This window comes from Scyliorhinus torazame, chromosome 6 (assembly GCF_047496885.1).
Source record: "Scyliorhinus torazame isolate Kashiwa2021f chromosome 6, sScyTor2.1, whole genome shotgun sequence".
Lineage (NCBI taxonomy): Eukaryota > Metazoa > Chordata > Chondrichthyes > Carcharhiniformes > Scyliorhinidae > Scyliorhinus > Scyliorhinus torazame.
Genome location: NC_092712.1, coordinates 155,998,743 through 156,013,625, shown reverse-complemented (window position 1 = coordinate 156,013,625; position 14,883 = coordinate 155,998,743). Strand labels below are relative to the sequence as shown.

Genomic DNA, 14,883 nt, shown 5'->3' with positions numbered 1-14,883 from the left:
CCCTCCCATACCAGCTCCCCCTTCTCCCCAGCAGCAGCAACCCAGTTACCCCCCCCCCCCCGCTCGATCCCAAACTAGCGTAATTGCACCCCCCATGTTGCTCCCAGAAGTCAGCAAACTCTGGCCGACCTCGGCTTCCCCCCGTGACCTCGGCTCACACTGTGCGAGGCCCCCTCCTTCCTGCTTCCCTGTTCCCGCCGTGATTACCATAGAGCGGGAACAAAGCCCGCGCTTCCCTTTTGACCCCGCCCCCAATGGCCGGCGCCCTCAGCTCCTCATCCTCCCCCCCCCCCTCCCCCACGACATGGGGAAGAGAGAAAAGTTACAGGGTCGCAGGATTAGCAACTTGGGAAGTAATCTCTTCCCCCTTTTCCCCCTTCATCCCACATATTCACCCCCCCACTTTGTCCCAAACGTTCTTTTTCTGGCCCGATCACTCCAGCTTCTCCTCGACAATAAATGTCCACGCCTCATGTGCCGTTTCGAAGTAGTGGTGTTTCCCTTGATGTGTGACCCACAGTCTTGCCGGTTGCAGCATTCCGAATTTGACCTTTTGTGCAACACCGCCTTGGCCCGATTAAAGCTTGCCCTCCTTCTCGCCACCTCCGCACTCCAATCTTGATATACGCGGATCACCGCGTTCTCCCACCTACTGCTCCGAGTTTTCTTTGCCCATCTGAGGACCATCTCTCTGTCCTTATATCTGAGAAATCTCACCACTATTGCTCGAGGAATTTCTCCAGCCCTCGGTCTTCGCGCCATAACCCGATAGGCTCCCTCCACCTCCAGCGGACCCATCGGGGCCTCCGGTCCCATTAACGAGTGCAGCATCGTGCTCACATATGCCCCGACGTCCGCCCCTTCTACACCTTTGGGAAGACCAAGAATCCTTAAATTCTTCCTCCTCGCATTATTCTCCAGCACCTCCAGCCTTTCCACACATCTTTTGTGTTGTGCCTCGTGGATCTCCGCTTTCACCACCAGGCCCTGTATGTCGTCCTCATTCTCAGCAGCCTTTGCCTTCACGACCCGAAGCTCCTGTTCCTGGGTCTTTTGCTCCTCCTTTAGCCCCTCAGTCGCTTGTAATATCGGGGCCAACAGCTCCTTCTTCATCTCCTTTTTGAGCTCTTCCACGCAACGCAGGCAGGAACTCTTGTTGGTCAGGGCCCCATATTAAACTGCCTCCTTCCGACGCCATCTTGCTTTGTGCCTGCCTTCCTTGCCGCTGCTCTAGAGGATCCACCGCGATCCGGCCACTTTCCTCTCTTTTTTCCATCCGTGTCCAGGGGGGATTCCCTTCTGGATTACCGCAGTGTTTTTTGCTGTTGAAATTGCCGTTGGGGCTCCTATTAAGAGCCCAAAAGTCCGTTCCACCGGGAGCTGCCGAAACGTGCGACTTAGCTGGTCATCGCCGCACCCGGAAGTCCGTTGGGCACAGTTTCAATATGGCGTCTGGATAGGACGGCGGCCGGGAGCCATCATACCTACCCTGGCACGGAACTTGGCGCAGAACACCCAGGTGCATAATTAATGAGGTCAGGGCCATAAGATTTGCTGTGCTTTCCCGCCGGCCTCCGCAGCGGGAAGCGTAAAATGTTCCTGCCCTGCCACGGGACTTAGTCCCAGGATGGGTGACTTCCATATGTGGTTCATGTTCAGGTTAGTTTCATGTTCTGGTAAAAGATCTTGAACTGAAACATTAACCCTACCTGGTGTGGGGTGTTCACACCATTTTTTTTGCACACTTCAGGGGCGAAATTCTTCGGTATCGGCGCGATGTCCGCCGACTGGCGCCAAAAACGGCGCAAATCAGTCGGGCATCGCGCCGCCCCAAAGATGCGGAATCCTCCGCATCTTTGGGGGCCGAGCCTCAACCTTGAGGGGCTAGGTCCGCACCGGACTAATTTCTGACCCGCCAGCTGGCGGAAAAGGCCTTTGGTGCCCCGCCAGCTGGCGCGGAAATGACATCTCCGGGCGGCGCATGCGCGGGAGCGTTAGCGGCCGCTCACGGCACCCCCGTGCATGCGCTGTGGAGGGAGTCTCTTCCGCCTCCGCTATGGTGGAGAGCATGGCGAAGGCGGAAGGAAAAGAGTGCCCCCAAGGCACAGGCCCGTCCGCGGATCGGTGGGCCCTGATCGCGGGCCAGGCCACCGTGGGGGCACCTCCCGGGGCCAGATCGCCCCGCGCCCCCCCCCCCCCCCCCCCCCCCCCCCAGGACCCCGGAGCCCGCCTGCGCCGCCTTGCCCCGCCGGTAAGGTAGGTGGTTCAATCCACGCCGGCGGGACAGGCATCCTAGCAGCGGGACTTCGGCCCATCCGGGCCGGAGAATCACGGGGGAGGGGCCCGCCAACAGGCGCGGCACGATTCCCGCCCCCGCCGAATCTCCGGTGCCGGAGAATTCGGCAATCGGCGGGGGCGGGATTCACACCAGCCCCCGGCGAATCTGCGACCCGGCTGGGCGGGGGGGGGGGGGGGGGGGGGGGGTCGGAGAATCTCGCCCCAGAATCCCAACAGCTCCAGCACCGTATTGAAGTCCCCTCCCATTATTAGTGCTCCTATCTCCAGGTCCGGAATGCGCCCCAACATGCGTTTCATGATTCCAGCATCATCCCAGTTCGGGGCGTATACATTTACCAACACCACCCATGTCCCTTGCAACCTACCGCTCACCATCACATATCTCCCTCCATTATCCGCTACGATAGACTTGGCCTCAAATGACACATGCTTTGCCACATCTGCCTTCAGTCCCTTCAAGTGCGCGAACACTCGAGCCCGCTTCACCGGCCCATTCAGGCCCCCCCAGCCGACTATCCATCTCCTTTTCTGGGCCAGTCCCTTGTCCGCGTCTCCCTCACTCTCCAGTCCCCCAGTTGGGGGACCCCCGTCCCAGCCACCTCTTCTGTGTCCTGTTCTCTTTCGGCCAGTGCAGCAGCAACCCTCCCCCCCCCCCCCCCCCCCCCCCCCGCTAGATCCCCGTCTAGCTTTTTTGCTCCCCCATATCCCTCCCGTAAGTCAGCTGACACCTGCTGACCCCGGCTTCCCCCGCCATCCCTTTAACCCCCCCGTGTGGGACTCTCCCAATCAATGTACATTCCTTTGTCCCCTTCCCTCCCTTTTCTATCCAGATAAGTCTTAAAGGTCGCTAACTTATCTGCCTCAACCACCTCACTTGGCAGTGCATTCCAGGCCACCACCGCCCTCTATGTAAAAATCTTCCCCCGCACATCTCCACTGAAACTTTCCCCCCTCACCTTGAACTTGTGCCCCCTTGTAATTGTCATTTCCGCCCTGGGAAAAATCCTCCAACATGTTCACCCTATCTATACCCCTAATAATTTTATAAACTTCTATTTGGTCACCCCTCACATCTCTCAAGGGTGAACAATCCCAGTTTAATCAATCTCTCCTCATAACTAATACCCTCCATACCAGGCAACATCCTGGTAAACCTTTTCTGCACTCTCTCCAAAGCCTCCACGTCCTCCTGGTAGTGTGGTGACCAGAATTGGACACGGTATTCCAAATGTGGCCTAACCAACGTTCTATATAATTGTAACATAATTTTCGAGCTTTTATGCTAGATACTCAGTCCTATGAAGGCAAGCATGCCATCTGCTTTCTTTACCATCATTTCCACCTGTGCTGCCACTTTTAAGGATCTTGTGGACTTGCTGCCCAGGTCTCTCTGTGTCTCTATGGTTCTGACATTTATTTTCTAGCTCCCACCTGAATTGGATCTACCAAAATGCATCACCTCGCATTTGTCTGGGTTAAATTCCATCTGCCATTTCTCTGCCCAATTTTGCAACCTACCTATATCCTGTTGTATTCTCTGACAATCTTCATCACTATCCGCAACTCCTGCAATCTTAGTATCATCCGCAGACCTGCTAATCAAACCCGCTATGTTTTTTTCCAAGTCATTTATGTATATTACAAAGAGCAGAGGTCCCAGTACGGATCCCTGCGGAACACCACTAGTTACAGACCTCCATTCGGAAAAACACCCTTCCACCGCTACCCTCTGTCTTCTATGGCCAAGCCAGTTCTGGATCCATCCAGCTAGTTTACCCCTGACCCCATGTGATCTAATCTAATGGCAGATATCTATGAGGGATGTAGGCCTGGGATCCTTACAAAGATAGGAAAGTGCAAGACAATATTCTTCCTTCTCCAGCAGTCCTGAAAATGCAATAAAATAATTCTCACTTGTTTATTTGAATGAATTTGCAAAGGTGAAATTTATTTTCTACTATTTTTGACCTTAAGTTGCAGAAAGAGGCCATTCGGACCATCGAGCCTGCACTGACCCTCTGAAGTAGCATCCTACCTGGGACCACTTTCCTCTCCCATCCCTGTAACCCCACCTAGCGATTCACGTTAGTGAACAGATGGGAGTCTTTAGGTTTCATGTTTGAAAACTGAATGAGATTGAATATTGTTAAGCATTTGCACTAATGTGTCTAACAATTTTTAATGCTAAGTGAAACCTCGATGGATTCAAATGTAACACCTATACTTTGACAACGATATTAATGTGATACACAAAAATAATACACAGCCAAAGTTTGTATTTATAATCTCAAGCCTCAAAAATCTGTAACACTTGCATATCAGTTTTTCTTCATGATATTATACTGATATGCAAGATAATTAATTCAGATCCTGCATTGGAGCCTGAGTTGTGTTGCTATAACTTGAAAGGTTGCTTCTTAATAACCACATCAATTATTGGGCATTTTTCAGAGCTGCTTGTTTGTTCTATACTGAGTGCTAAATCCCTCTAACCAGTGTTTTATTTAACATTTTTGTAATTATTTTGTTCCAACTTGAAGGAAATATTCATGTATTTGTGTGAATTTATAAGCCCTCCTAATTTGGTCAATAACAATCATGTTTTACGTAGTTGGCAATCAAGTGCAATATGATGGTGATTTTCTTTATACAAGGCTGAATGTTACTGAGATTGATTTTTTAATTAGTTGGTAATATCACAGGGCATTTGCAGTATTGTCATTTATTGGAATAATGAGATACTTCTGTCCCAACAAAGCTATTTCATAAACCTGCACATTTAATGGCTGATGGAATTTTCCATTTGTGAGTAGGACATGTTGAAAGCACTTCCATGATCAGTCGTATTACATGCTCGCTAAATCATGCGCCAAATCTCTCTCAACAGTTGGTTGTGAGGACTTTTACTGTCCATCAGAGGCTTTCAGGTTGGATAATGATTCATGGTTTTGGAAGCTCTTTCTCCCCACTTCCCCAAACTTTGCTCTTAACCAACCCATGCCTTCTCACTTACTAGTTTTCAGTTCACTATCCGCTTGGGGGGAAATTATGGGCATGAAAGGATGTATAATGGTGGCATACTTCCTGAGCCAGCCTTCTAGAGTTGCGAGTATTCATGTTTTAATAGTAAACAATATTCAATCTCATTCAGTTTTCAAACATGAAACCATCTGTTCACTAACGTGAATCGCTAGGTGGGGTTACAGGGATGGGAGAGGAGAGTGGTCCCAGGTAGGATGCTACATCAGAGGGTACCGGTGCAGGCTTGATGGTCCGAATGGCCTCTTTCTGCACTTTAAGGTAAAAAAGGGCATTTCTGCCCTTCCCTGAGGGCATTTATGAGTCAACCACATTGCTGTGGATCTGGAGTTACATGTAGGCCAGACTAGGTAAGGAAGATAGATTTCCTTCCCTAAAGGACATTAGTGAACAATCAACAATGGTTTCAAGGTCATCATTAGACTCCTAATTCCAGATTTTTTAATTGAATTCAAATTTCACCATCTGCCATGGCGGGATTCGAACTCTGGTCCTGACTTTGGGTCTCTGGATTACTAGTCTAGCGACAATACCATTTTGCCACTTCCTCCCAGTTATTGTCCATTAGTTTAAGCAGAACTCCTATTTGAGGTAACTGATCCCAAGAATGCTTTGACACTGAAATATAATGAATGCAAAGTTTCAGTATGGTTGGACTGTCTTAATGTTGTTTTCATCATAATTAAAAGCTTTGATGAAATGGCTAGTTACTATTCTTAATCCATCACTTGCCTCTCCTGAGGCTTCACTCTAAAGAAATTACTGTTTACAATAAAAACACCTTTAAAGTCAATTTTCAAATGAATTTACCTGCAAGTATAAAGCAAAAAAGATTAAAATTTTTAACATATTACATTGTTTCCCAATCATAACTTGTATTTTCTAAAATCTCCTCTTTCAGAACATTTACCAAAACTGCAAGTTAGATCCTATTCGGCGGCAAGGTAACAATTCACATCGTGTTTGTTTAAGGGGATGATTGTTGGTATTTCTCATTTCCTTCTCTTATGATATCTTGAGGTTTTGAACAGGTATTTTGTATCTGCCTTCAGAGTAGAAGACATGAAAAGTATCCCAAGAATGTATCACAGGGCAAAAGAGAGAGAGGAACTTGAAACAATCACTATCACTAGAGAAAAAGGAATGGGAATGTTACTGGGGCTTAAGGCTGACCAGACCCCTGATGCCCTGCATCCTAGGATCTTAAAAGAGGTGGCTGAAGCATTCGTTGTAATCTTCCCAAATTCCACAGATTCTGGAAAGGTCCCAGAAGATTGGAAAACTGCATCTCTGTTCAAGAAAGGAGGGAGGCAAAACTCCACAGTCTTTGCCTAGAACTCAGGAATGTTTTGGACAAGTTATCAAAAAAGAAATAGCATGCAGTGAGAAATGCATGAATAATATGTTGCAATCTACTCTGTATAGCATTTTTAACAGAAAACAACATGCAATTTAAATTGCTGTGTTCTCAAATTTTAAAGCAGCAAATTACCAAACTGTACTACAGTGAATACACTGATATGACAATCTTTATTGTCAGTCCTGAGGAAGTTCATGATAATGAAATTTAACTATAATCAGTCTCGTCGCCATGACTTGGGTGAATAAATGTTTAAGTGGAAAATGAATAATAAGCAAAATGAGGCACGGTGATGGGTAATGGTGGGCATGAGCAAATACTAGTGATCCTATTGAATTCATTCATTTTCAAAAATTTCTTTATAGTTCATCTAACTATTACCCTGGTAAACTTCATTTTGTTTTCAACATCGTCGAATTCCAATCTTCACCCGAGAAGTCAGTTGCCCGAAGGGGAGTATGCACAGGTTGGCTGGCAGAGCAAGTTGCACCAATTCTTCAGAGCTATGAAAGCAAAGTTACAATTGTTGACTGCTTGTCAAATGGGATTTCACTGCCACAGGTATGTGCCATGTGATAAAACGTTATAGAAGTGAAACCGTGCTCCGATTGAACTAGATTGTGACTCATTTTAACAGTAGGATACTTGTGGACGGGATCTTTGTTTAGAACTTTGAAATATGTTGCAGCAACTTCTCATCTCCCCGGTTTTACTTTAGATTTGGAATGAGGCTTGCAAATAGCAGAGAACTGCTATAGACCAACAGGTTGGGTTTGAGGTCGGTCTGTAATTGGAACAATGATGAAAGTGGGGAGCCAAGAATTAAGAGTACTTGTTGTTCTATTGACAAGTACGAATTGAATTTTGTTGTGATTGCCTTCAGTCATTGGTACATATGTAGCTACCATTGGAGCAGAGTTGAGCTTGCTTTGCCATTCAAGCAGATCATGGCTGATGATCTACCTCTATGCCATTTTTCTGCCACTACCCCTTAATATTATTAGTATCCAGAAGCCTAGCGATTTCTGTCTTAAACATGCTCGATGATTGAGCTTCCACAGCCCTCTGGTTAGAGAATTCCAAAGATCCACCACCCTGTGAAGAAATTCCTCCTCCTCACTTTTAAATGGCCTTCCCCTTATATCTTCTGGTTCTGTCCCCTCAGTCAAGGGAAATATCCTATCTACAGATACCATTTCAAGCCCTGTATTTAATGTGGTCACCTCTTATTCTTCAAAACTACTGGAGAATACACGCCCAGTTTTCTCAATCTCTCCTCCAGACAATCCTCCCATCTCAGTGATTAATCTGGTGAACCTTGTTTGCATTCCTTCTATGGCAAATTCCATTCTTCCTCAGATAAAGAGACCAAAACTCTGTACAATACACTAGCTGCAACTCCATGCAATTGCAACCAAGATACCTTTTCTCCTGTACCGAAATCCCCTTGAAATGAAGGCCAACATGCCATTTCCTTCCTAAATGCTTGCTGCGCCTGCATGCATATTTACAGTGACTCATTAACAAGGACACCCTGGTCCCTTTGGACATCACTTCCCAACATCTGACCATTTAAGAGATACTCTGCCTTCTGTTTTTTCTACCAAAGTAGGTAACGCCACACTTTTCACATTCCATTCCAATGGCCATGTTCTAGCCCATTCACTTAACCTGTCCAAGTTTGTTGAAGGCCCCTTGCTTCCCCCTCACAACCTATAGTCCACCCAATTTGCACCATCAGCAAATTTGAAAATATTACATTTGGAACCCACATGAAAATTATTGATATAAGTTATGAACAACTATGTCCCCAGCAAAGCCTTGCAGTATCTCACTAGCCACAATCTGCCATCCTGAGAGTGCCCCTTTTATTCATACCCTCTGTTTCTGTCTGTTAACCAATTTTCAGTCCATGTCAGTATATCACCCCAAATCCCATGTGCTCCAATTTTGTTCACTGACCTCCTGTGCAGGATCTTAACAAAAGCTTTCTGAAAATTTTAATACACCACATCCACTGGTTTGCCTTTATCTATGCGATAAGTAACATTATCAAGGAAAATCTCCCAACAGGTTTGTCAGACATGATTTCTCTTTTACAAGTCCATAATGACTCTGCCTAATAATTTTCCTAGTGTCTAGTTCTTATAATAGTTAACGTTTTCCCTACTGCTTGCATCGAACTAACAGATCTGTTGTTCTGTTTTCTCTCTCCTCCTGCCATGGACTTCACTTGTCAGTCCAGGCTCCTCAGCCGTGGCTCCCAGTGGTACTGCTGAGCCAATGTGATTGGCTGACAGCTCTGTAAATGGGACTTTCCCCTGAGAAAGGAGCAGAAGTCTCTCCTTAAAGGAATTAATGCTGCTCCCAGGATCGCGGGCAGGATCCACATCCCACTCCCATGCTGACTTTTTAGATGGCGGGGTGGAGAGGGTTGTGGGGTGCAATGGGGGCATGGGCAGAGACCACGGCACCTCATAAAATCTCGCCCTATATGATAAACACTATTGGAAATTGTTATGTATCTTAGATTACTTGCATACATCTGCAGTGATACGTGTTGCCTTGCATTTATTGCAGAACATTGAGTAAGTTCTTACAAATTGCATAGTTGTTTTTGTTAACATTGAGTAATGTACTGTCACAGGGATTTGAACCTAGGATTACCTAATGCTGATGGGACATTAAACTGCAAACTCAACACATTCGGAAAAAGATTTGAAAGCGATCAAGATGTATTTTAAAATTGATTTTTCGGGGATGTGGGCTTCGCTGGCTAGGCCAAGGTTCGATGCGCATCCCAAATTCTGTTGAGAAGCTGGTGGTGAGTTGTATTCTGGAACCGCTGCAGTCCCTGATGAGAAGGTACACCCAATGTGCTATTAGGGAGGGAGTTCCAAGACCCAGCGACAGTGAAGGAATGGCGAATTATTTCCAAGTCAGATAGTGAGCGACTTGGAGGGGAACTTCCAAAGTGGTGGTGTCCCCATGTCTCTGCTGCCCTTGTCCTTCTAGGTGGTAGTGGTCATGTGATTGGAAGATGCTGCTTAAGGAGCCTTGGTGAGTTCCTGCAGTGCATCATGTAGATGGTACACAAAGTTGCTACTGTGCGTCGGCGGTGGAGGGACTGAATGTTTGTGGAAGAGGTGTCGATCAAACAGGCTGCTGGATGGTGTCATGCGTCTCAAGTGTTGTTGGAGTTGTACTCATCCAGGCAAGTGGAGCGGGGGTATTCCAGCACACTCCTTTTAAATTTACTTGCAGGTCTAGAGATCCTCCGTCCTCTGAAGGAAGGTCGCGATCTGGAAAGGACGCTGCGGACCTCAACACATTGACCCGGCCATCGCCTCATCCGCAACCGTGACCCCATAGACATGATTAGTAAGTTTGCAGACGACACAAAGGTTGGTGGAATTGCGGATAGCGATGAGGACTGTCTGAGGATACAGCAGGATTTAGATTGTCTGGAGACTTGGGCGGAGAGATGGCAGATGGAGTTTAACCTGGACAAATGTGAGGTAATGCATTTTGGAAGGGCTAATGCAGGTAGGGAATATACAGTGAATGGTAGAACCCTCAAGAGTATTGAAAGTCAAAGAGATCTAGGAGTACAGGTCCACAGATCACTGAAAGGGGCTACACAGGTGGAGAAGGTAGTCAAGAAGGCATACGGCATGCTTGCCTTCATTGGCCGGGGCATTGAGTATAAGAATTGGCAAGTCATGTTGCAGCTGTATAGAACCTTAGTTAGGCCACACTTGGAGTATAGTGTTCAATTCTGGTCGCCACACTACCAGAAGGATGTGGAGGCTTTAGAGAGGGTGCAGAAGAGATTTACCAGAATGTTGCCTGGTATGGAGGGCATAAGCTATGAGGAGCGATTGAATAAACTCGGTTTGTTCTCACTGGAACGAAGGAGGTTGAGGGGCGACCTGATAGAGGTATACAAAATTATGAGGGGCATAGACAAAGAGTGGATAGTCAGAGGCTTTTCCCCAGGGTAGAGGGGTCAATTACTAGGGGGCATAGGTTTAAGGTGAGAGGGGCAAAGTTTAGAGTAGATGTACGAGGCAAGTTTTTTACGCAGAGGGTAGTGGGTGCCTGGAACTCGCTACCGGAGGAGGTGGTGGAAGCAGGGACGATAGGGACATTTAAGGGGCATCTTGACAAATATATGAATAGGATGGGAATAGAAGGATACGGACCCAGGAAGTGTAGAAGATTGTAGTTTAGTCGGGCAGTATGGTCGGCACGGGCTTGGAGGGCCGAAGGGCCTGTTCCTGTGCTGTACATTTCTTTGTTCTTTGTTCTTTGTTTTGACATCATCCACTTACCGCCCTTCGACCCATCTACGCCGGAGTGTGATCTGGACATCCACCGACCTGTGAAGACAAACCGCAGCCTGACAGCGACCCAGAATGTTCGATCGTGCAGACCCACCTACCGATGCAGGAACCGCAAGCAAGGTGACAAATCCTCCATCCACACACCGGCCAGAGTGAATAACCTCATTGGACACAACTATTCCCTTAACACTGCATACTCTCACCGTCTCCTTGGCTGGGAAAGAAGCAGTCACTCCAGGAAGTGTGGAAAACGTGCAAGCCTGCAGGTGAGAGTGAAACAACGTGGCCCCAAAGCCCCTCTGCCTAGCCTATTCCTCGCTAATGTCCAATCTCTAGAAAACAAGCTAGACGAACTTAAAGCCAGACTCACCTTTCAAAGAGAACTGAGGGACTGCTGTGTGGTCTGTTTCACGGAGACATGGTTCACTCCTGCTTCACCGGACTTGTGCCCTACAATCAGAGGGCTTCTCAGTCCATTGAATGGATTGTACGTGGCCTCAGGCAAGGCTAGGGGAGGTGGGGTCCGCCTCCTAATCAACACCTCCTGGTCAATAATTTAGCAACACTGGCGAGTTTTTGCTCCCCGGACCTAGAATACCTGACGCTAAAATGCCGCCCCTACTACATTCCGCGGGAGTTCAGCTCCGTTATCCTGACGGCAGTTTACATCCCACCCCATGCAAACGTGAAAATCACACTGGACGAAATATTCACCACCACAAATAGCCTTGAAACGAAACATCCCGAGGCCTTGTTCATTGTAGCTGGGGACTTCAATCAGGCCAAGCTCAAGAGCGTACTACCAAGTTACCACCAACACGTCACTTGTTCCACCAGAGGCCCAAGCATCGTGGACCACTGCTACACAAATATCAAACATGCCTACCGCTCTATCGTCCGCCAAACTTTGGCAAATCTAACCACAAGTCTGTGTTCCTGCTCCTGGCTTATAACAAAAACTGAAGCGGGAGAATCCGTCAAAGAAAGTCGTGCATTGTTGGTCTGAGGAATCGGATGATCTCCTACGGGACTGCTTCGCGTCAATGGACTGGTCAGTATTTAAAAACTCTGCGACCAGCCTGAATGAGTACGCCACTACAGTAACTGACTTCATTCGTAAGTGTGTCGAAGACTGTGTGCCAAAGAAACAAATCCGTGTTGTCCCAACCGGAAACCCTGGATGAACAGGGATATCCACTGCTTGCTGGAGTCTAGGTCTGAGGCGTTCAGGTCAGGTGACCCTGACCTATACAAGAAAGCCAGATATGATCTAAGTTAATCCATCAAAGATGCCAAAAGACAGTACCGGACCAACCTCAAGTCCCAGGCTAGCCACATGGACCCCCGCCAACTATGGCAAGGTCTGCAGGACATAGCTGGCTACAAGATGAAGGCATGTAAAATCACCGGCTCCAATGCACCCCTCCCTGATGAGCTCAGCGCATTCTATGCAAGCTTTGAACAAGAGGTCAGCGAGAGCAAGCCCTCCACCCCAGAAGCCTCGGATGAACTTGTATCTGAGATCACCACTGAGACGTCAGAGCAGCCTTCTCGAAGGTCAACCCTCGGAAAGCCACTGGCCCGGATGGGGTACCGGGACGGGCACTCGGGTCTTGCGCAGATCAGCTGGCGGGGGTATTCGCAGACATCTTCAATCTCTCTTTACAACAATCTGAGGTGCCTATCTGCTTCAAGAAGACGACTATCATCCCTGTACCAATAAAAGCCAAGCAGCGTGCCTTAATGACTATCGTCCAATGGCTCTGACATCCATCATCATGAAGTGCTTCGAAAGGTTAGTCATGGCACGAATCAACTCCAGCCTACCGGATTACCTTGATCCACTACAGTTCGCCTACTGCTGCAATAGGTCCACAGTAGATGCCATCTCCATGGCCCTGCACTCTACCCTGGAACACCTAGATAACAAAAACACCTATGTCAGACTCCTATTTATCGACTACAGCTCAGCCTTCAACACCACTATTCCTACGAAACTCACCTCCAAACTCCGTGGCCTTGGCCTCGGCTCCTCCCTCTGCGACTAGATCCTGAACTTTCTAACCCACAGGCCACAATCAGTAAAGATAGGCAACAACACCTCCTCCACGATCATCCTCAACACCGGTGCCCCACAAGGCTGTGTCCTCAGCCCCCTACTATACTCATTATACACTTATGACTGTGTGGACAAATTCCCCTCCAACTCGATTTTCAAATTTGCTGATGACACCACAGTAGTGGGTCGGATTTCAAACAATGACGAGACAGAATACGGGAATGAGATAGAGAATCTGGTGAACTGGTGCGACGACAATAATCTCTCCCTCAATGTCAACAAAACGAAGAAGATTGTCATCGACTTCAGGAAGCATTGTGGAGAACATGCTCTTGTCTACATCAACGGGAACAAAGTAGAAAGGGTCGAGAGCTTCAAGTTTTTAGGTGTCCAGATCACCAACAACTTGTCCTGGTCCCCCCATGCCGACGCTATAGTTAAGAAAGCCCACCAACGACTCTACTTTTGCAGAAGACTAAGGAAATTTGGCATTTCACCTACGACTCTCACCAACTTCTACAGATGCACCATAGAAAGAATTCTTTCTGGTTGTATCACAGCTCGGTATGGATCCTGCTCTGCCCAAGACCACAGGAAATTACAAAAGGTTGTGAATGTAGCCCAATCCAACGCGCAAACCAGCCTCCCATCCATTGACTCTGTCTACAATTCCCGCTGCCTCAGAAAGGCAGCCAGCATAATTGAGGCCCCCACGCACCCCGGACGTACTCTCTTCCACCTTCTTCCGTCAAGAAAAAGATACCAAAGTTTGAGGTCACGTACCAACCGACCCAAGAACAGTTTCTTCCCTACTGCCATCAGACTTTTGAATGGACCTACCTCGTATTAAGTTGATCTTTTCCCTACACCTTGCTTTAACTGTAACATTATATTCTGCAGTCTCTCCTTCCTTCCCTATGTACGGTGTGCATTGTTTATACAGCATGCAAGAAACAATACTTTTCAATGTTTGCTAATACATGTGACAATAATAAATCAATCAATCAATCCTGACTCGTGCCTTGTAGGTGCTGAACAGCCTTTGAGGAGTCAGGAGGTGAGTCACTCGCTGCAGGATTCCTAGCCTTTGACCTGCTCTGGTAGCCATGGTATTAATATGGCTAGTCTAGTTCAGTTTCTGGTCAATGGTAACCCCCAGGATGTTGATAGTGGGGGATTCAGTGATAATAATGCCATTGAATGTCAAGGGGTGATGGTTTGATTCTCTGTTATTGGAGTTGGTCATTGCCTGGAACTTGTGTGGGGGGAATGTTACTTGCCACTTGTCAGCCCAAGCCTGGCTATTACATAAGAACATAAGAACTAGAAGCAGGAGTAGGCCATCTGGCCCCTCAAGCCTGCTCCGTCATTCAATGAGATCATGACTGATCTTTTGTGGACTCAGCTCCACTTTCCGGCCCAAACACCATAACCCTTAATCCCTTTATTCTTCAAAAAACTATCTATTTTTATCTTAAAAACATTTAATGAAGGAGCCTCAACTGCTTCACTGGGCAAGGAATTCCATAGATTCACAACCCTTTGGGTGAAGAAGTTCCTCCTAAGCTCAGTCGTAAATCTACTTCCCCTTATTTTGAGGCTATGCCCCCTAGTTCTGCTTTCACCCGCCAGTGGAACTGTGTTGCCCAGGTCTTGCTGCATTTAGACTAGATTTTCATTCCAAGGCTCTGATTCTAATTTTGGGCTGAATTTGGGGTCCAGAGTGAACAGCAGTGAGAAAAGATATTTGTGTTGGTCTCCGCGTTCAGGAGCCCTGAGCA

The 14,883-nt window shown here is 47.5% G+C and overlaps 1 protein-coding gene across 4 annotated transcripts in view; it reads left to right on the top strand.

The window, feature by feature from the left end:
- Window positions 1-14,883, top strand: part of mtrr (5-methyltetrahydrofolate-homocysteine methyltransferase reductase) — a 131,236-nt gene that overhangs the window by 86,926 nt on the left and 29,427 nt on the right. For 3 of the 4 annotated variants that reach the window (XM_072508984.1, XM_072508985.1, XM_072508983.1), the window contains 2 exons: window positions 6,239-6,281; window positions 7,063-7,258. In XM_072508984.1, coding sequence (XP_072365085.1) covers window positions 6,239-6,281; window positions 7,063-7,258 — 239 coding nt within the window. The remainder of the gene's footprint in view (window positions 1-6,238; window positions 6,282-7,062; window positions 7,259-14,883) is intronic. The other variant, XM_072508986.1, reaches the window with a different exon arrangement.